At 41.5% G+C, this 22,627-nt stretch overlaps 1 protein-coding gene across 9 annotated transcripts in view; it reads right to left on the reverse strand.

Annotated features, from left to right (window-relative positions):
- PHLDB2 (pleckstrin homology like domain family B member 2) overlaps positions 1-22,627 on the reverse strand; it is a 103,110-nt gene that overhangs the window by 70,546 nt on the left and 9,937 nt on the right. For 8 of the 9 annotated variants that reach the window (XM_073306059.1, XM_073306041.1, XM_073306031.1 and 5 more), the window contains exons 2-3: positions 12,826-12,936; positions 5,529-6,853 (exon numbers count right to left, since the gene is read on the reverse strand). In XM_073306059.1, coding sequence (XP_073162160.1) covers positions 5,529-6,853; positions 12,826-12,874 — 1,374 coding nt within the window. In that variant the 5' untranslated portion in view covers positions 12,875-12,936. The remainder of the gene's footprint in view (positions 1-5,528; positions 6,854-12,825; positions 12,937-22,627) is intronic. The other variant, XM_073306021.1, reaches the window with a different exon arrangement.

Raw genomic sequence — 22,627 nt, forward strand, 5'->3', positions numbered from 1 at the left:
GGGGAGCTATTTGGGAAGAGCTATTGTTTATTCCATAATAGCTATTCTGGTCAATTTCCCAGTGTAGACAAACCCAGAGAGAAAGCTCGTTTTCTCTTCCAGCAGCCAGGAAAAGGGTGGGGAAATTGGGGAGCTTTGAATTGATCAAACACCAGCTTCCCAGCAAACAAAGCCCCTGAGCAGAAAGTACACTTGCTAGGAATCCTAGTAGTCTCACCCTCCCCACCTTTTTTTAAAAGCATTTTCAGGCAGGGGCTGAGGTTTTCACCAGGATATTGCATTTTGCTCAGACTGGTGCCTTCCTTCCCTAACCGTACACACACACACTTGTACTTATTTTTCATATCACACTCAGGCTAGTAGGAGTCCAAAATTATTGAAGCCCTCATATGGTTCCATATTCTGAGCTCTGTGTAAAAACAGAGTAACTCCATTGAAATTGATTTCTATTCTGGCCACCTTCTAATTAAATACAAGGCTGGAGAAATTAAGCTAAGTGTGTGTGCATGTGTATATATAAAGTTAGAGAGCAGGAAAAAATAAAGTTAACTGCTTACTTTTATTTAGGTCTGTTGGAAGAGATCTAGTTGGAAGAGATCTAAAGTAAAGTCCTCCTCAACACTTCTGATTATTAAAGATTCTACAGTGCTATTTTGCAAAAATAGGGGTGTTACCTAAGATGGAAATTCACCAGGACACCAGGGTTAATTACATCCTGTGTATCTAAAGCATCTAGCGGCTTCAACCTGATGTGTGGTATTTGTTCCTGTATTAAATTCAACTGCTCTTAAACAGCTGCCCTGTAACACCACAAAGATTGCTAAATATAAACAGTGGGAGAAATTATCTATATTTAGCCTTCAACTACCTCACAGGGCTGTTTGCAAAACTTAATTAGCTAATGTTTTTTACATAGTGCTTCGATATCCTAAGTGATAAATTTAAAAAAGTGATTGAGATTTCAAGCAGTATGGAAGACTGAGCAGACATCTTCTATAAAATTTAATTGTAAAATTAATTACAATTATTTTTAATGGATGATATGTGGGTCAATCCCCTTTACTGCTTTCAGAATCCTACCTATGTTTATTTCTTTTTAACTCACATGAACACGCCACACATAACTATGATGATGACACAAGCTTTCTATATTCAACCTAATTTTGTATTATTTCCTGCTTACAGAATAAACTTTGACCATGTTTAAATATTCAGCAAACTGAGAGAAACAAGTCTCTTAAAATATGTTCTCCTCCAAGTCCATATTCATAATACTTGTTAATTCATTGCTCATTTAAACTAAAATCTCTCATGAATACATTCCTCATTTCCAGAAAGGCTGCTTGACCGATAAAAGTATGCTTTACAGATCCATACCAAGAGATGGGCTGTGGACAATATTTTACATAATTCCAAATAGTAATTTTTAAATATGTGGCTCCACCTACAGGTAAAATATCATACTGCCTTTAAAACAGCACTAGACAATCTCCAACAAGGTTGTGACTATTTGACAGCACCTAAGTATCAACTTGCCTAGACTGGCCTTAATATTTATCCAACTTGTCTCTGTCAGCTTGTGTACAATTCCTTACCACAGTCATTATTTCAATCAATACTGCTGTTCATCCCCTTGATTTTCTTAGATTCAGATGACTAATTGTATTCGAACTTCAATATGTATTGGGGTTTATATCATACTCAAACATGTGAGGTTTAGCCAAGTATTTTATGAATGTTTATTTGTCTCATAGGTCTTCCCTTTAACTATTCATAAACTACATAGTTATAAGGGGGAGATGTGTTGAAAAACATGGGCTAAGTTCAGCCAGAATTTACAATGGCTTCTGATGGTAAAAATTCTGAAATAACCTCCCCACACTCGACTCCAAGATGCAAAGTCCAATCAGCCCATCAGCATAGCTCTTATGGAATTCTGGCCATAACCCTAAAGCTGTCTTCCCTGCCCTGCAGCTCATGACACACATACTCATACCCATTACAGAAAATCCAGAGAGGAGGACAAGATCAGGGACATATAGCCAGCGTCATGAGACAGGGAAACAGGCTGGCACAGGAACGTTTGATTGACACCTCCATGGAGCAGTTTGGACTCTGGCCCATGGATATATATATTTTTTAAAAAGAGAGAAAGAACACCAAACCTTGCTCTTAAAAAGCAAATTACTTTGTCACATGAGTAACAAAATTAGAATTACATTACTGAAGCTAAAATTATTCCAGAAATTGAAATGGACAGTTCACAGTTTGTGCTGTTCGTTTACTTTGGTGTTTTACTCTCTGTGAACAGTAAAAGCAGACCAGTTAGTTTCATATTCAGGGACTAACAAAGGCTGCAGTTTCAACATTCTCCACCAGCCTGTGCAAGTTAAAAGCAAGCAAACAAACACAAAAAGCAGTTTCACAGATAAAAGAACAGGAGTACTTGTGGCACCTTAGAGACTAATAAATTTATCTGAGCATAAGCTTTCATGGGCTACAGTCCACTTCATCGGATGCTCAGAAGAGAACATATAGTAAGAAGATATAGATAGATAGATATAGATATATATACACACACACACATACAGAGAAGGTGGAAGTTGCCATACAACCTGTAAGAGGCTAATTAATTAAGATGAGCTATTATCAGCAGGAGAAAAAAACTTTTTTAGTGATAATCAAGATGGCCCATTTAGACAGTTGACAAGAAGGTGTGAGGATACTTAACTTAGGGAAATAGATTCAATATGTGTAATGACCCAGCCACTCCCAGTCTCTACTCAAACCCAAGTTAATGGTGTCTAGTTTGCATATTAATTCAAGCTCAGCAGTTTCTCCTTGGAGTCTGTTTTTGAAGCTTTTCTGTTGCAAAATTGTCACCTTTAGATTATCACTACAAAAGTTTTTTTCTCATGCTGATAATAGCTCATCTTAATTAATTAGCCTCTTACAGTTTGTATGGCAACTTCCACCTTCTCTGTATGTGTATATATATCTTCTTACAATATGTTCCATTCTATGCATCCGATGAAGTGGGCTGTAGCCCACAAAAGCTTATGCTCTAATAAATTTGTTAGTCTCTAAGGTGCCACAAATACTCCTGTTCTTTTTGCGCATACAGAGTCACACGGCTGCTACTCTGAAACCTGTTATTATGCAAGTTTCACAGATTTTTTTTAAAAATTCATAAAGATAAAAAGAGAAGAAAATAATGGGTTAGTTCAAAGGAAAATGGTGGGCCAAACTACACTGACTCTTTAAAAGTATTATAATGCCTGAAAAGCAAGCTACTGTTTCAAAACAGATGTTTGCATTGCCAGAATCTCTCTCAACACATTCTATCTGGCTTACCTGACCTCACATTAAAAGGTCAAATATTTGGACAAAAACCAACTTCCCCAAATCATTTCTCTTCAAGCCATTCAACCCACTCTTCTACACACCACTTTGAAACCACGCATTTTTGGTTATCTATCATCTTTTCCACAGGAAACATGCTATACAAATCCACATTCCATCAAGCAGGAAGAAGGGTTAAGTACATTTAGCAGGTCTTCAAACTGAAGCTAAAAGTAAAGAAGTCCCAAGGAGCTGTGGGTTCTCAGCCCGTTCGAAAAAATCCATCTCTGAATGCATGGAGACCCAACACTGACTTTTATATACAGGGTATAAAGAAATGGTATTTTTACAAACATATACTTTCTGCCAGGGCTCAGCTAACTAATTATAGTGGTTACTCAAGCTCTCAAATCCCCGAAAAAATGCATTGTTCTAATTTCCAATCCTTAACTGGATAACTTCAAAAAGTAATACATAGCAGGATGCTGAAGAGAAGACTAAATCAAGATGGAGCAAATTCCTTCATGTGTAAGTCATACAGCACCTAAAACAGTCACTCTTTCACACATTTTAACACGTTGAGAAAACATTAGGCTAATTCTCCTTTTATAGGACCGGTACTCTGGGGAAGTATTGAGCTGGGAGAAACAAATGCTAAATAAAAGGAAAGATTTAGTCATCTCATCTAGAAACAGAATCAGAACATATCTTTAGGTTGGCATTTTACTTTCAAGAGAACAGCAGTACTAACTGTAGAAGCATTCCCCCCAAAATCTAAGTTTTTCCTCTTAAAAATACCAAACCACTATACCATACTTGGTTTGAATTTTTCAGAGACGGAGTACCTCCCTCTTGCAAGCTGGTAGCATTGTTCACTGGAATGTATTCCAGTATTAGGAGTCAATGGTTCAAACACAGTAAAAATGTTAAACCAAAATTTTCCACATTGGACACTTCAAGTCTGGCACCAAAATAAGTCACCACATTATCAGAAGCACTGATAACTCATACCTAAAGCTGGCCAAAAAATGGGAGACAATACTTATTTCAAAAAGGATTTCAGTAAAAATTTGATTAAAATGGTGATCTTCCCTCCCTCCCCAACTTGTCAATCTAACTCTATTTGCAGCACTCACTGACTTTAATGAAAATCAAAGGCCCTCAGTATCTCTGAAAATCTAGCTAGTTCCATTTAGAAATCCAACTATGGATTTAGGTACCTTACTTTAAGCACCCAACTTTGAAAATGTTTGCTTTGGTTTTTAAAATAATAATAATAGACTTTAGCTCTGAGTATACTATTACAGTATAATATGTTCAGAGTCTCTAAATAGCTAACAATGGTGAAATTAATGCCTCTCTACTGCTATGAATCTCATGTAAATGAGGTTGGGGCCAGGAGTGGGGGTGAGGAATACACAGGATTTAGGGGCAAGAATTAAACAGAATCCAGTCCTCAACCAGAGACCGCTCTCAACTTGGCCTAGATAGGGCGTCTGAAACATGCGGCCCACCGAGTTATTTCCTACAGCCCGCCATAGATAGAATAGAGATGATTCCCCTCCTCCTGCCTTGTGATCATTAGAAAGACCAACAAGTAGAGAAATCAATGCTTTGATGAAGATACTCGGGAGGCAAAGTCTTGACCAAGCAAGGCAAATGGTGCTCACTAGACATGGTGACATACAGCATCAGGTAATTTTGTTGTTTGATTCTTTGTTGCTTATTGAAGCATGACCCTGAAGTCTTATAGTGGAGACATAGATTTGTTTTTGTTTTTGTTTTTTTTTTTACCTAGTGTTTACCACAAAACAGTGCCATCAACTTGGAAAAAAAAATGAAAAGAGTGTTAGATCCCTGCCAGGCAATTTGTGGGTTTTATGTACATAGATATTTTGGCGGAACCCACAGATTGAACTACCATAATTTCTGTGAGTTTCCTACATTTTTTTCAGATGGTTGAATGATACCATCTGAGATGTTGATGCAGCATACTATATATCCATTAACTTTAGAGACTGACATAGTAAACAAGCCCCAGCGCACAAGGTCATGTATTTGAATTTCAAAACACAGGAGCAGATGTTTTGCATCACATCTACGGTATAGTCTTAACAGTTTGCTTTGAAAAGTTAGTTTTGCAAGCATTAAACACTGGTGAAAACTAAAAGGAAAAGAAAAATTACCAGTCGTTCCATCTCCTGTTCTCTAAGCCTCTCTTCCCTTTGTCTCCTGTGATAGTCCATTAGGTCATCTCTTCCAGAAATTGAACTAATACTGTTCTTTCTCTCCCGCAAGGTAGGTGTCTGTCTGAAGCTTTCCAGGTCAGTTTCATCAAACTCCATGGAACTAGTGGAAATGTTTCTTCTGACAGAGAATGTTCTGTCAAGATCCACAGGGGGAAAAGAATTACTGGGGCTTGTCCCTGAGAGTCCAAATCTATCAAAATCATCAGAAACATGGGAGAAGGAAGATGCTAAAAGCATTTTCCTGGCCATTCGGGGACTTGCAGGAACACTAAAAGTTGAACTAACATAGGAATTACTGTCAGACACAGAATTTGTATATGGTGACACCCCTGAGCTGCAAGAAGAAAAATTAAGGTAATTATCAGCATCTAATGCACTTTGAGGTAGATCTTTTTCTCCGTGTTTTTTTCTTTTGGAATTACCAAGAGAGTTTCTTGGAGGCAAACTTAATGGCATCAGCTGGCTTTCTGTTGATTTGTACAGCCTGGGCAGAGAACGACTATAAACTCCCATATGACCCAGTGACCCACCAGAATACTTCCTAGTTCTTGAACCCAGAGTCTCAGTCATGGCCTCCTTATGCTTAACTGGTCTTGAATGAAGAGTTAGGTGGTCTTGAATATTCATCCTCCTGCCTTGTTTTGGGCTGGAGGGCATGCTTGCGGCCCCTGAACTGCTAACAGGTGAAAGAATTATTTCACTACCTGAGCTTCCATTCCACATTGCAAGAAGAGAGCCTGAGTTCTTCTTCCCATCCAGCACTGCTGGGAAGAAGACATTGTCATACGATTTATTTTTTTGACTATATTTTGAACAGTGAAACTTATCCACATGTCCAAAGAGTTTTTCATTTTCTCTGTTGGCATGAATATCAAAGTCTGTCCTTCCTAGGCTGTACCCACTGGAGGATGGAGAAGTGGAACCCATATGCTTTACGGAGACACTTTTATCTGAAAGATAAGGGCTCTCACAAGAAAAGGGTTTACATCCTTGAATTTTGGTAGCGGAGTGTATATTTTTAACACTAGATGAAGGGCTGGGTTTAGCTGGCACAGGTTGTGATAGCGTTAAATAGGAACCAGAGGAGTCCCCATTTGTTTTAAATTTAAGGCTCGATGAATATTTCTTCTGATTGAGACTATCCATAATATCCTGGAGATCATTTTCAAAGGAATTCATCACAGAGCTTTTTCCTAAACTAGTATTTTGTAATTCCAGCTGGTTTTGTATGTGGCTGTACTCTGCCATAATCTTACTGGAATCTGTGAGAGAGGAAAAAAGGGGAAAAAATTAGTTTTCAGCAAATACATGAGAAAGCCTCACCCCGCAATTAGTTAAAAATAATCGTATATACTTAATCTATCATGGAAAAATAACTTGTTTCTAATAATATAATTACATATCTTAGAGCACTTTACAAAGATGGGTGGGTAAATTTTATAATCCCAATTTGACAGAGATGGAAATTGAGTCAGAGGGCAGTCAAGCGATTTCCCCAAGGTTACATAGCATATCAGTGACATAGATGGGAAAAGAATTAACATTCCTTGACACCTGTTCTGGTGCCCTACCCACTAGAAATACTGACTCTAGTTTTTCAGAACAGGTTTCAGAGTGGTAGCTGTGTTAGTCCGTATCAGCAAAAACAAGGAGTCCATGTGGAACCTTAGAGACTAACAAATGTATTTGGGCATAACCTTTCGTGGGCTAAAACCCACTTCATCAGATGCATGGCTGATGAAGTGGGTTTTAGCCCACGAAAGCTTATGCCCAAATACATTTGTTAGTCTCTAAGGTGCCACAAGGACTCCTCATTGTTTAGAACAGGGTTTCTCAACCCATGGGTCAGGACCTAAAACTGGATTGTCGGAATGTTTCAAAGGATTGTGGGGCAGCTCCAGTGGCTCCTGTCCAACAGGGCGGGCTGGGCTCACCTCCCTGCTGTCTCGCAGATCCCAGAACCACTTGGTAGCAAGTGTGAAAAATTAGGACCTGAGGGGAGGGGGTGGGGGGGAGGAATAGGTGCCTACATAAGAAAAAGCCCCAAATATCAGGACTGTCCCTATAAAATTGGGACACCTGGTCACTCTAAGTACCACTCAGATTTAGCCCAGCCATTATGATGACGGGAATCTGGGTAAGCCATATTTGAGTGTCTGGCACTGCAACCCCATGAGCCAAGTCCCAACTCTACTCACGCAAATTTGGTCCAGTCGGGGCTGGGGCCAAACTTGAGCGGCGCTGCAACCATGGAGATTGCAACACCCGGATTGGAGATCCAATCCCAGCCAGCCCCACAGCACAGGGGCTACAGGAGATACCACTGTGGGGTGAATGCTGGGCAGGACCCAACACTCTGGGGGTCAGTATCTGACTGAAACCACCCCAGGGCCTCCACCCCAGACTATTTACTGGGTGGAAACAGGCCACGAACATTTACAAATGGGTCCTGAGCCCAAAAAGCTGGAGAACTGGTTTACAACACATGAGAAGGAGACACAAACTCATGAATTCTAGTCCTACCCCTATCACTACAGAATCTGCGCAACTCACAATCTTTCATTTATGTATCCTCTCAAAACTCCTGTGAGGTTGGAAAGTGAAATTAATCCCATTTTACAGATATAGAACTGAGACACAGAGATACTAAGTGCAACCTATTAACTATGTGCTTGGTCCATACTCAAGTCAATGAGAGTGCTTCCATTTGCTTCAGTGGGCTCTATAAGCACTATAGTCTTTAAGATGTAAAAAAAATATGAAGTTAGCCACCTTGCCTTCATTAAAGGGGAATCCAAGGTTGTTATAAATACAGAAAGCTGTTTAAGATCCCATGTCCATGGTAGAACAATAGTTCAGAATTACAAACTATAAATACATAGATCAAGAGATGAAAAATCACTTTTTGTTCAGTTACGTATCAAGACCCAAATTTCAGCCCAAGAGTTCTGAGTTTCCCCTGTTAGAAAGCAAATCACTGGTACTTAAAGCAATGAAAGGAATGCAGTTCCTGCTCTCCTTCTGTCAGTGATAGCATCAGCCACTGCCAGAAACACACAAAATGCTGAGGGGGCTTGAACTCAGGCCTTGACTGATGTAAAACGTCTCACTAAACCTTTAAAGCAGCTCTTTGGCAGGCTAAATCAATGAATTAGCTGTGTATTTGAAGTTAAGGAAGCAATTATCCTTCAGAGCAACCAAGGTCTTGTGGTGAGAGCATGTTGGATTATATTAAAGAAGTTCTGTATTAAAATCACAAATGAGTTCGATTCCCCATAGTTTAAATTCCAGGGTATTACTAATGAAGAGGTCTCTTGGTTTTTGGTACTGTTTCTCTCCCTCTGTGTGTGAAACCTGCAAGCTGCTAATTGCGTTAGTACATTCTAAGACAGTCTGTTCTCAAAGCAATTCACACACAGAGAGACTCAAAGCAATACTCTGTAACAACAGAAACAGCACCCAGAGACTCCCTGCCCTTTTGTTGTATTAACAATTGTGATTAAAATAGAGATAGAGGATGTATGTGGATGGATGCTTGGTGTGGATAATAACTGAATGATCAGGGAGGTGCCAGCCTAAGAATCCAGTGTCCATCGGCTGAAGAAGGCGTCAAGTGGAAATAACCAGAGGACCCCCCCCACCCCGCCCCCGGAGGGCAGACTGGAATCCACCCAACAGCCTCAAGAATGGGAGAACCAAAGAACAAGATAACATCTAGCAGCACGGAGCCATCAAGAATGTGCTATCTGCTGATTGATTCAGCAACAGCATGTTGAAGCAATTCCCATAGACTGGCATAGGAAGAAATTCCTATAAAAATGGACTCTAGAAAGTGAGAACTTTGGGGTCTGATTCTGCAAACCAACTTCCAGGAGCATCAGATGAGCATCTGAAAAGGCCCTGCTCCCTCCTCATGTCCAGGCCACCTGGCCAGTGGCTTGGCATGAGCAACTCTAAGGCTGGTAACTATGATAACAACCTTGCAGAACCTGTGGGGGGGGGAGCTGGGGGGGGGTTTGGCATGAGCAACTCTAAGGCTGGTAACTATAACAACCTTGCAGAACCTATGTGCGTGTGTGTGTGTGTGTGTGTGTGTGGCTTGGCATGAGCAAGTCTAAGGCTGGTAACTATGATAACAACCTTGAAGAACCTGTGTGTTTGTGTTTGTATGAATGAATGTGTGAATAAATATGAGATTGAATGGAATGTTATAGCTATAACTAACTGCTTACTATGATTTTTTCTGTATTCACAATAAATGTGGTATTTTGCCTTTTTCCCTTTAATAAGATCCTGCTGGTTTTTAATTTATTGGTACAACAAGCACAGGACTGGTCATAGGCCCAATTTTCTGAGAAATTGAGTACCTGTAGTTCCAACTGAAATCAATGAACTGGAAAGGGTTATCTCATCCCTATTCACCATTTGCACACAGTGCAGTCTGTTTTCTTATTGCTAAAGTTATGGTCTCATCTAGTGGTTAAGAACATAAGAATGGCCATACTGGGTCTGACCAATGGCCCATCTTTCCCAATACCCTGTCTCCAAGAGTGGCCAGTACCAGAGCTTCGGGGGGAGTGTACAGAATAGAGCAGTTGGAATGATCCACCCCCATTAGTCCCTCCCAGCTTCTGGCAATCAATCAGAGGCTAGGGTCCTCCCAAGCATGGGGTTGCATTCCTAACCACCTTGGTTAATAGCCATTGATGGACCTATCCTCCATGAACTTATCTAATTCTTTTTAGAACCTAGTAATACTTTTGGCCATCACAACACACCATGGCAACGAGTTCCACAGGTTAACTGTGCACTGTGTGGAAAAAGTACCTCCTCTTGTTTGTATTAAGCCTGCTGCCTATTAACTTCATTGGGTGACCCCTAGTTTTTGTATTTGGGAAAGGGTAAATAACATTTCTCCAGTCACTTTTTCCACAGCATTCGTGATTTTATAGATGTCTATCATATCCCCATCCTTAGTCAACTCTCTTCTAAGATGAATAGCCCTAATCTGTTTAGTCTCTCCTCGTATGGAAACCATTCCATACCCTTGATCATTTTTGTTGCCTTTCTCTATATAGTATCTTTTCCAAATCTAATATATCTTTTTTGAGATGGGCAGACCAGAACTGCACACAGTATTCAAGGTGTGGGCATACCATGGATTTACATGGTGGCATGATTATATTTTCAGTCATATTTTCTATCCATTTCCTAATGGTTCCTCATCTTGTTAGGCTTTTTGACCACTGCTGCTCACTGAGCTGAAGTTTTCAGAGAACTATCCATGATGACTCCAAGTAACAGCAAATGTAGAACCCATTATTATATATGTATAGCTGGGATTATTTTTTCCAATGTGCATTACTTTGCATTTATCAGTGTTGAATTTCATCTGCCATTTTGTTGCCCAATCAACCAGTTTTCTGAGATCCCCTTATAACTCTTCACAATCAGCTTTGGACTTAACTATCTTGAATAATTTTGTATCATCTGCAAACTTTGCCACTTCACCGTTCACTCCTTTTTTCAAATAATTTAAGAATATGTTGAATTGCACAGGTACCAGTACAATTCCTTGGGGGACCCCACTGTTTACCTCTCTACATTGTGATAAATGACCATTAATTCCTACCATTTGTTACCTATCTTTTAACCATTTACTGATCCATGAAAGGATCTTCCCTGCTATGCCAGTTGAAAACTCTATCTGCAGCTTCAGACCTGAACCCAAGAGTATGACATCACATACCCTTTCATGCTGTAACATGTAGGTCCCTGGAAAGAAGACAACACCACCAACTCATTTCACAGGGTCAATCAGCATTGAATGTTAATGACTTTTAAATACTAATTAAACTCGGCTGGATTTGAGGCAGTGAGTTTAGTGATGAAAGGCTTCATATCTCACTGCTGGTACTTTAAAATTTCACATTATAAGGAACTGTGTGGCTCAGTTAGAAAACTTCAACAGGACTTCTACAAGTTTTATTTAGTGGTGACAATCAAGTTCAAATTGACAAAAAGAAAAAAAAGCCATTCGTGTTCTGGTAAAACCAAACAAAACCAGCTGAAAAAGATAAAGCGCTTGTATGAGTGGTGTTTAGAAGTTCAGAACCCAAAGACCAAAAACGTGAAAGTTATTTGTGATTGTGAGAGCTTATTCTTCATATCCACCCCTCCATTCTTAATAGTACTTAACAACCCCCCTCACCCTCCCCATTCCAAATCTCTCTCTCACACACTTTCAATTAATCTCGCATCAAATACTAACTATTCAAAACAAGATCATGATGCAACTAGACTAAATTAGCATCAAAAGTTACCCTATTTTTGGCATAATTTCCACTGACTCCTGTATAGAAATATGTTTAGGCACAGTAATGTAATGTTAGGGACTGTTTCATTATTACCCTTCAACACTGAAGGGGCACATTTAATCTTATGAAAAATAAAGCCTTTTGCCAAAGAACAAGTAAACTCATGAAAATTATCACACTTGTTCATCAGAGCAAAGAAGGGTTCATTGTACTTCATATGTCAAAAAGCAAAACAAACAAAAGTCAGAAATACTTCTATGCAGCCGCTTGAATTTAACTGTTCCATACTTTACCTTATGTCAATTCCTCAGCACATCAGCCTCAAAGAAGCAAAGCACTTAAATCAAGAGGGCTTCTGCACATGCTTAACTGAATCTAGCTGACTGTCCACAAACCAGATCTTTGGTGGAGTTTTTTAAAGTTATTGTTTCAGTAATGACTCTCCGAATGTATCATGACTCCTTAGATACTCTTGCTGGCACTCCATACACATGAAGACTAGAGGCAGGGTGTGCTTGGTAATGTGTAAGGAATTCATTCCTTCTGGAGGTCAGCCAGAGCTCTAATTGGTTAACCTTCGGTGCACAGTGCAAGGATCATCTTTTAAGCCAAGTATTTGCTGGAGAGAGTTATAAAGAGGCAGCATCTTCTCTTTTCTTCCTTGTCTGGTTTCTCTGTCTAGGTAGTTAATCAGAGGGTCAGTTCTGCTACTCACTGAGGACAGACATAAAACTGAAATTTGTTCTTGTTTGTGATGCACCCAGATGCTATGGCAATAGGTCCTTCTCAGTTAGTAAACTAAATTATGATGATAACAAGAGCAGAGAACTAACAATTTACAGAGCAAACAAAATTATAGCACCAAAATCAATGAAGTCTTCAGTAAAGTTACAAAACGTGCTTTCTGCATTTTATACCTGATGCAATGCTCTGGAAGGAGGAAAGGTTACCTCTGTTTGGCATCATGTTTTTTCTTCTATAGCATGGTTAAGACAAAGTTAGTTTGAATCAGCCAGGTAAATTTTGACCTGCAAGTAACAGAAGAAAAAAATATTTTAATAATGCAGAAACTTTTTTAAAAGGCATTTCTTAAAATGCACAACTAAAATGAGTTTTTCCACAATATTCTCCTGATTGACAGGAACACTACCAACAGCTGGAACAGAAATGGTACAAAGATGTTTGAATGGATATATCAAATATACAAAATAGGGCTCATCAACATTTTGGTTTATTGTTAGGCTTCTTTTGTCAATCTGAAAGTCCATGTAACTTCTTTATGGTTTTCTCCTGTTCACACAAAAAAATTGTTAACCTCTCTTTTTCCTTTAAAAGAGAGAATATGCCTAGTCAGTAGACGGGACTCCTGGGTTCTATTTGCAGCCCTGTCTATCTTTCCTTTAGAAATCGTAAAAATTGTGAATACTTACCTCACCAAGGCTCTTTTGAAACATTTAATGCATGAGTCTTCATAAAACTCTCAGACAGATGGGAAAAGTGCTATAACAGCATTATCAGTTGTGACGGGACAAGGCCAGATGGCTATAGAAAAGTAGTGGGAGATAGATATATTAGCTCCAGGCTAAACAAATCCCTGGTACCAGGTTAAGTGAAATGGAAGCTGCTCCCGGTCACTTAAGACACCTGGGGCCAATTAAGAACTTTCCAGAAGGCAGGGAGAATGCTAGGTTGATTGGGACACCTGAAGCCAATCAGGGGCTGGCTGAAATTAGTTAAAAGCCTCCCAGTTAGTCAGGTGGGTGTGCCTGTCAGGAGCTGTGGAAGGAAGTTGTGCTGTTGGAGAGGCTGAGCAGTACACACCATACCAGGCACAAGGAAGGGTGAAGTGGAGCTTGAGGAAGTGAGGGCTGCTGTGGGGGAAGTAGCCCAGGGAATTGCACATGTCATGTTTCTAAAAGGTCAGCTACCACAGATGATACTATTAGGGTCCCTGGGCTGGAGCCTGGAGTAGAGGGTGGGCCTGGGGTTCCACCCAACCACCTTTGCCCCCTGATTAATCACTGAGACTGGGAGACAACAGACCCTGTGCAAGGAAGGATAACTTCTCCTCACCTCCCTCGCTGGCTTATGATGAAAATGGCTCAGTAGACTGTGACCCTTGTCCCTAGAGAAAGAAGGGTTACGTGGAGGGTCACAGTGAGCCTCTGAGGCTAGCGAAATCTACCAGGAAATGCGGGACCCACGGAGGCAAGGGCAGAGCTTTGTCACACAGTATAAAAATAAACTTGAACAGACTTTTATGCCAGCAGCCCTGCAATCACACACAAACATATATCAAAACAGGGTGCACAAGCCAAGATATAGAAAATATTTTAGGAAGGACAAATTTCCATCTCAAGCTTCTAAAGGAATTAAACCATAGGGGAACAACAAAGACTGTTTCATTTTTATTAAAAAATAAAAATCTCTGGATATGGTTAGGGTGACCATATGTCCCATTCTGGCCAGGACAGTCCTGTTTTTAAGCTCTGTCCTGGCAAATCCTGACTTTTTTGAGAAAAATGGGCATTTGCCCCATTTGCTCTTCCCAACTGATCAGCTGGCAAGAGCAAACAAAGAAATGCCCAGTTTACCTAAAAAGTTTGACGCAGCCCTCCCCCCCCCCCCAGTGGGGGCATGGAGGAACATTGAGGGAGGGTAGCAATGTGAGGTGCTGGGCATGAAGCTCTGGGGGAGGGGAGGGTGTCAGTCCCAGTCACTGGTGGTGCGGAGCTCGGGGGCATCAGCCACTACTGCGGGCAGCAGGGGGCTCGGCCCCAGCCGCGGGTGGCAGGGGCACAGAGCTCAAGGGAGGTCAGTCCCAGTGGCTGACGGTGCGGAGCTTGGGGGGGGATCAGCCGCTACCATGGGCGGTACGGAGCTCAGAGGCACAGAGCAGTGGCATGGGGCACAGAGCAGTGGGGGGTGGCTCTGGCTAGCCCTGCAGGTGGGGGTACGGGGGGCAGCTTGGGCCTGGCTGTCCCATTTTTACTTTAGAAAGTATGGTCACCCTAGATATGGTTACAAAAAACCCACAAAACCCCCAGCTTTTAACAGGAGATTTCCAGTGTGCAATCCTTGCCATTAATTAGAGATCTAAAAATAAACCAAAATTAATATGGGAAGTGTCAAGTAGGCCCTTGTGTAATAAGGAAATGATAATAAAATGTCTTTTTTTAATTAATGCAACTGTGATTACAAATGAGTGAAATAAAATCCTTTAAAATACTTAAGAACATAAGAATGGCCCTACTGGGTCAGACCAAAGGTCCATCTTGCCCACTATCCTGTCTTCCGACAGTGGCCAGTGCCAGGCGCCCCAGAGGGAATGAACAGAACAAGTAATCATCAAGTGATCCATCCCCTGTCGCTCATTCCCAGCTTCTGGCAAACAGAGACTAGGGACACCATTTATGCCCATTAAATGACAATATGAATGTTGATTGGTTTTACGTTTCTGCCATTTAAAAAAAAAAAAAGGGTTGCAGGAGACAAGCAAAGAATAGAGGCAGCTGTGTAATGTTCTCTATAGACAGGCAACCTGTCCAACTTTAATAGTCACAAAATATGGTGTCTCAGTTGTCTTTGTACAGTATTTGCTTGTCATTCTTTCGTACATTATCTTCCTGGCAGTGAAGCACAGCAAGCAATCCATGGCCTTCCACAGAGGCCTTTGTCTTCTCCTACCTTCTATCATGTTGCCCCATACAACTTGGAATATTCTCTCCCTTCTTGTACACCCAGTCCCCTTCCCTCTCCTCTGTCATAGCCCCTTTTCTAAAACTCACTTCTGTGACTCATTCCTGTGCTGACCCCACTGATGATGCTTTTTCTTTAGTGAGTCACCTCCCACCCCTTCTGCGGGTGGAGAGTTTTTGCTCCATCATAGATCTCTCACTGTGCTGAGGAGGGAGCTGCCATCCTGCTGTTTTCTTGAAAAAACTACCAGCTTTGTTGCTTCAGGGATCAAATGATGGAAGAGATAGCCAGCAGGACAGTGGGGTGGGAGGAGGTATTTTTTCATATTCTCTGTGTATAAATAAAGTCTGCTGCAGTTTCCACGGCATGCATCCGATGAAGTGAGCTGTAGCTCACGAAAGCTCATGCTCAAATAAACTGGTTAGTCTCTAAGGTGCCACAAGTACTCCTTTTCTTTTTGTGAACACAGACTAACACGGCTGTTACTCTGAAACCTTGTACCCCCGTAAATGAGTGCCCTCCCGAGTCTTCCAGAGAGCGCTTAAGCCTGGGTTTTAAACTTAATACATTAGTTTAGTGTTATTGTGCCACTGAGAGTTTACTGTCACATTCACCCCCCTGTGACCTCTCCAGGGGTTCTTAAAGGAACAGAAAGGATTTTTCTCTATTGCCTCTATCTCCCAGCTCCCTCAGCATCCCCCTTCCGTTAACTGTCCTTACTCAAAGTGTCCATGTTGCAGACGCTCACGAGCAGGAAAAGGGTTGACCTTGCTACATCTGCACCCCATCAATCTTTCAGTCCCTCGGGGAGCTAATAGAGTATCATGTGCAGTGCTCCCAAGTCCCTACCAACTGCCTGAGAACAAAGCAGAAGACTAAGCATTCAGTCCCATTCTCCATGGCAACATGTAATCACTGTTGATTTTTAGCTGGCTAGGTTTCTAGTTAAGAGATAGGGTCAATTTTTAACTATTACTAAAACATACTGTAAGCCAATTAGTCTCCACACAGTTCTCCTTACAGTGCAAGAACTTTCCCTGCTGCTGCTCCTACAGCCTTCAGTATCATTCTCCATTTCCTTAAGCATCTCAGCCGAAAACTTGTCTTAACCCTTGCCGCAACGTTTAAATCCTATTTAGCTCTGTAATTGCATTAATATCTTGGGGCACTGTTTGTAGGAAAGGCAGTATTAACAAAACTTTATTCCACTGTAAATATACTTTCTGTAAAGAAACAAGTTCTCTCAGCATATACAAGCTAACCACATTTTAAGAACCTGTGGCATGGGCAAATAGTCCTTTCTTTTCCAATGGCCATACAAATTACAAGCATATCACAAGCCAAGGAGAACTGGCAGTGATGGAAAACTCAAAACTCACATATGGTGCACATCTGATGCTCACACAACAGTGAAAGCAATAGGTATTTTAACTTCCCAGTATGTGTTCAATTTCTTATCAAAGAGCAGAATTACATACATTTATGACAATATTTTACCACCCAAAAAATATAATTTATATTTACCAATCAGTGAAAGGAAAAGATGGAAAACTAATAGTGGAGTAGGGGACAGAAGCACTACAGTTGGGGAGCGGGTGTTGGGTTTTTTGGGGGGAGGGTTAAGAAAGATTTTTAAGTCACAACTGCTTATACATTCTAAAATATCTGTAGTGCAGAATTTAAAAGGTAAACTGAAAAGGAAAACAACATAAGTGAGCTTGTTCCTATTTTAGCTGCATTGTGATGTATGAAATCAGCCGATAAGACTTTTGTTAAAAACACAGAAAAATCTGCTTGTTTTTGTATTTGAAGTTCAGGTCTTACTTCCCATGAAGACTCTATGACAATCTTGTAACCAATAAAAATTGTATATGACAAGAGATTGAACACTGAGCAACCAAGAGGGGAAGTGTTTTCAACTGTTTGAATGAAACAGTTGAAAACATTTTTTGTTTATTTTTGTGAATACCTAATTTATTTCCATTGCCTAATAAACAAGCAAGAGAAAGAATGTAATGTCTTTGTTAAAAATTACGTGTCACACTATCTCAATTCAGGTTTGAGAGTTCTCAACACACATCTGTGTTATCACCTCCCTCAAGAAGACCTCTAACAAAATCAGATAACCCAAACTTGACATTTCTGCTATTTCTAGTGTAAAAGCACAAACTAGAAAAATTAAAAACAAAACTCTTCAGGCCTGCTTAATAAAAAAGAAAAAAAAAAAAGCACAATTATAAAAAAATCTTTTGCATGTCATCTTTAAGGATTTCATTGTGTTTACTGTTTGTATGTAGAAATTACAATGGAGAATAAAATAAAAATTCACTTTTTAGAGATAGTATTAGTATATATATAGCTATCACCTGATTAAACCTGTCTTTTTCAAACGTACTTTATGTTACAAATCAGGTAATGCTGCGAAATATAAACTTTTGGGAAAATAATTAAATGAATAGGTCAAGAAGCATAGTTTATTGAATACAGTCATCCACACATACTCAGATTAGTTATTTACAGCCTGATCCAACTTCCATATAAGTCAATGGGAGTCCAACTACCATTAATGAGCATACAGTGCACTCTGCCTTGTTTGTTAGGAGACAAAGTGATTTCATCTGGGACTTACAAAGTCATCTGAAGTGCACAGAATCAGCTTTAGGACTGAACTCTCATCTTTACGTTGCCCAAGCCAAACTTTTAAGTTTTGTTTTATTAACAACCATCAAACGCAATGATTCACTACTCAAACAGGCTCTTACTCTAACAAAACAGTCCAGTTATAATTAGGGTGACCAGATGTCCTGATTTTATAGGGACAGTCCTGATATTTGGTGCTTTGTCTTATATAAGTTTCTATTACCCCTGCCCCCACCCCGATTTTTCACCCTTGCTATCTGGTCATCCTAGTTATAATACAAGTATTACTTCACATTTAAAAACTAGTTTATAAATTGTATACCAATATTCCTGCACACCAATTCCACCAATCCACAGAAATGGCTTTATCCCACCCTCAGTTTACAAAACACAGAAATTTGGATGGTTTCTTCTCTCCACATGTGCTGTTCTTCCTCTCATTTACACTGACTGTTTAGCCTCGGAGCAGCTTGTCATGGCTATGACACAGTCTGCTTTTCCAGAGAGTGGAAAGTTTAGTCTTTTATTAACAAATGAATCACAAAGACAAGTCCAAATAAATCTGACAGGGATATCCGATACCATAGATGCACATTTACTAAGCAAGTAATCTTATGAAACAAAGCCCTCAAATTTGACTATCTACTCCAGAGGTGGGCAAACTACGGCCCACAGGCCACATCTGGCCTGCGGGACCGTCCTGCCCAGCCCCTGAGCTCCTGGCCAGGGAGGCTAGTCCCCGGCCCCTCCCCTGCTGTTCCCCCTCTCCCGCAGCCTCAGCGTGCTACGCCACCAGCTTTCTGGCCCGCCACTCCTGCCTGGCTGCATGGAGGCGTGGCTGGCTCCAGCATGGTAAGAAGGCAGGAAGCGGGGGGTTCTGGCGGGCAGTCAGGGGACAGGGAGCAGTTGGATGGGGCGGAGGTTCTGGTGGGGGGGGGCAGTGGTGTGGATGGGGGCGGGGCAGTCAGAGGACAGGGAGCAGTGGGGGTTGGATGGGGGTGGGAGTCCCAGGGGGTTTGTCAGAGTGCGGGAGTGTGGATAGGGGTTGGGGCAGGCAGGGGACAGGGTGGGTTGGATGGGCGTAGGAGTCCCAGGGGGCCTGTAAGGGGTCTGGGGTCTGGATAGAGGTCAAGGCAGTCAGGGGACAGGGAGAAGGGGCGGTTGAATAGGCGGTGGGGTCCCGGGTAGCGGTTAGGGGCGGGGGTCCCGGGAGGGGGCGGTTAGGGGAGAAGGTGCAGGGAGGGTTGGATGGGTCGGGGTTCTAAGTGGGGCAGTCAGGGAGCAGGAAGTGTGGGGGGCTGATAGGGGAGACACAGCCTTCCCTACCCGGCCCTCCATATAGTTTTGCAACCCCGATGTGGTCCTCGGTTCAAAAAGTTTGCTCATCCATGACCTACTCTAAGACTTTGCTGAATTCAATTACTTTCTCACAAAGTATAGTAACTCTCTGGAAAAGATATGTACCCCACTTTCTTCTCATCCAAGTGCTCAATGTAGCTTGAAAGAGTCTCTTTTATCAGCAGAAGATGGTCCAATAAAAGACATTACCTTACCCACCTTGTTTCTCTCAAGATTCCAGACCAGCTTACATTAAAGCCATGGTCTGCTGTAAGCAAAGACAAAAACTTTAGCTTTTCTATCCCTGCCTTCTAAGATAGCCACACATCATCAATACAGTTCAACATGTTCTAACATGTATGGGTTTCTGAATTATTAGACCCATCTCATGGAGAAGATTCTGATTCAAGGTGACAAAGAAGAACTTTCCTGTCTTATAAACATGAAGGATAACTCAGCTAGAAGTCTGGCTACATCGTGAGCAGAGAATATGACTGTCTTGGTTGCAGGGCTTGTTGAAGCACACTCTCTCTCTCTGTGCAACCTCTCAGGTGTCAAGCTTCAAGATTTCATATCTCATAGAATTCCACAGTCCTCCCACTCTGAGACTGGGCCCTGGTCTACAGCACCCTGTGTATCAATTATGCTTTCCCAGAAAGTCTAACTGGATCTGTACATCTGTGTTTTTTCCCTTTGGGACTCAGTCATAGAAGCATAGCACTGGAAGGGACCTTATGATGGGGCGGCCGCCCCTCACTGGGATGTAAGGGGTTAAAGCAACCCAGGGGGCGGGCGCTGGGCGCTGCATGGGACACAGCAAATAAGGAAAAGGCTTGTAGTGCCAGCCAATTAGAGGAAGGTTTATTGGAGGAGCCAATCAGGGCCAAGTTGGCCCATATAAGAAGGGACTGCTGAGCAGAGGGGGAAGCAGTAACTCCCTGGAGTTTGAGGGAGGAGGGCGGGCGGGCTGAGAGGGTTAGAGCACCATGGACTGGGCAGGGTCAGCAGAGTAGGAGAAAGCTCCAGGCTGATGGCTGCCAAACTGAGGTCCTGATACAAGGGCAGAGACAGTGCTGGGACCATGGGAGAAGTGGCCCAGGAAAGAGATGGTGGAGTTGGAGGAGGGACAGTAACTGGCTGCTGGCAATAGGGACCTGGGTTAGGGCCCGGAGTAGTGGGTGGGCCCAGGCTCCCCCCACCTCTCCCTTGCCTGCACTGGCCACTTGAGGGAAGTGGCCTGTGCGTAGACTGCAGTCTGCCACTGAGACAAGTGGCTAGAACCTGGACTTCAGATTGCCATTGAGGCAAGTGGTTGGACAGAGAACTGTCAGTCCCCTGGAAGTGGAGAAAGAACCCGAGTGGGGCACAGCCGAAGGGCTGTGTCCAGAAGAGGATGACCCTGTCCGGGGTGTGACATGGGTCCTGGATGTGAGACAGGAGTGAAAACAGGTGAGACTCCACCTGAGGAGGGTGCACTGGCAACCTAAGTGAATTCCTGTGATGGCCAGCAGGAGGCGCCACGGTAGTGAGTGACGTGCCCAGTTACAAACTTTGAGAATTCATCTAGTCCAGTCCCCTGTCTGTGATCAGTAGAGAATATAGTGACCAAACAGCTTCTTTAAAGTATTATTTATTTTAACAGTAAGAATAACAGTCTGTATACATCTACCTTGATCACATTTATAATGTGCAAACAGAATAAAGTCTAGATCAAGAATATATATAATTGGTGCTCTAAAGGGGCCACTTTCAGAAAGCTGAAAACAATTATAAGCCATATCAGCTGGGAGGTACAATTTAATCACAAACATGTGAACAATAATTGGGAATTGTTTAAGACTAATCTACTAGATGCCCAAAAAGCCACAACTGAGGAAGGCCATATTGGTTAAAAAATAACTTGGTTTACAGAAGCGAAAGCAACTCTAAAAAATATAACAAATGGAAGAAAGGGGAAGTTGATAGTAATGAATATAAATCAGAAGCTAGGAATTGCAGAAAATTGATAAGTGAAGCAAAGGGACACAAGAGAACTTCATGGCCAGTAAAAACAACAAGGAGTCCTTGTGGCACCTTAGAGACTACTAAATTTATTTGGGCATAAGCTTTCATGGACTAAAACCCTCTTTATCAGATGCATGGAGTGAAAAATACAGTAAGCAGTATATATATTACAGCACATGAAAAGATGGGAGTTGCCTTACCAAGTGGGCGGGGGGGGGGTCAGTGCTAACGCGGCCAATTCAATTAAGGTGGAAGTCGTCTATTCTCAACAATTGACAAGCAGGGGTGAATATCAGTGGGAAAATTACCTTTGTAGTGACCCATCCACTCCCAGTCTTTATTCAGGCCTAATTTGATGGTGTCCAGTTTGCAAATTAATTCCAGTTCTGCAGTTTCTTGTTGGAGTCTGCTTTTTGAAGTTTTTTTGTTGAATGGCGACTTTTAAGTCTGTTATTGAGTATCCGGGAAGACTAAAGTGCTCTCCTTCTGGTTTTTTAATGTTACAATTCTTGCTGTGTGATTTGTGTCCATTTATTCTTTTGCGTAGAGACTGTCCAGTTTGGCCAGTGTAATTAAAGACAATAAGGAGTCTTTCAAGTATATTAGGAACAAAACAAAATCGTAACAATGGTATTGGTCCATTATTAGATTAAAATGGTAGAATTATCAATAATAATGCAGAAAAGCATATTTACAATGAATATTTGTGTTATATATTTGGGGGGAGAAACAGATATAGTGCTTTAATAAGTGGGCCTAATTGTGAGCTCAACCATGGAAAATGAATGAAAGTTCATAAAACGTCACAATAACCTATGATTACAAGTGTTGAACAGAAAAGATGCAGAAGGGTGACAGGAAAACTGAATTAGTCAAAACAAAAAGGCCTCGTGATTTAATTCAAAGACTGTGTTAGTCATAGCTAGTAAATAAGAGAAATGTGGGACCAAATATCAATGGACCAAACTTGGTATGTCAGAAGTTAGATGGTGAACAATATAAGGAGGGGATGAGCTATTCTACACATCATTCTCTTTG

The sequence above is a fragment of the Lepidochelys kempii genome, chromosome 1 (genome assembly GCF_965140265.1).
Source record: "Lepidochelys kempii isolate rLepKem1 chromosome 1, rLepKem1.hap2, whole genome shotgun sequence".
NCBI lineage: Eukaryota > Metazoa > Chordata > Testudines > Cheloniidae > Lepidochelys > Lepidochelys kempii.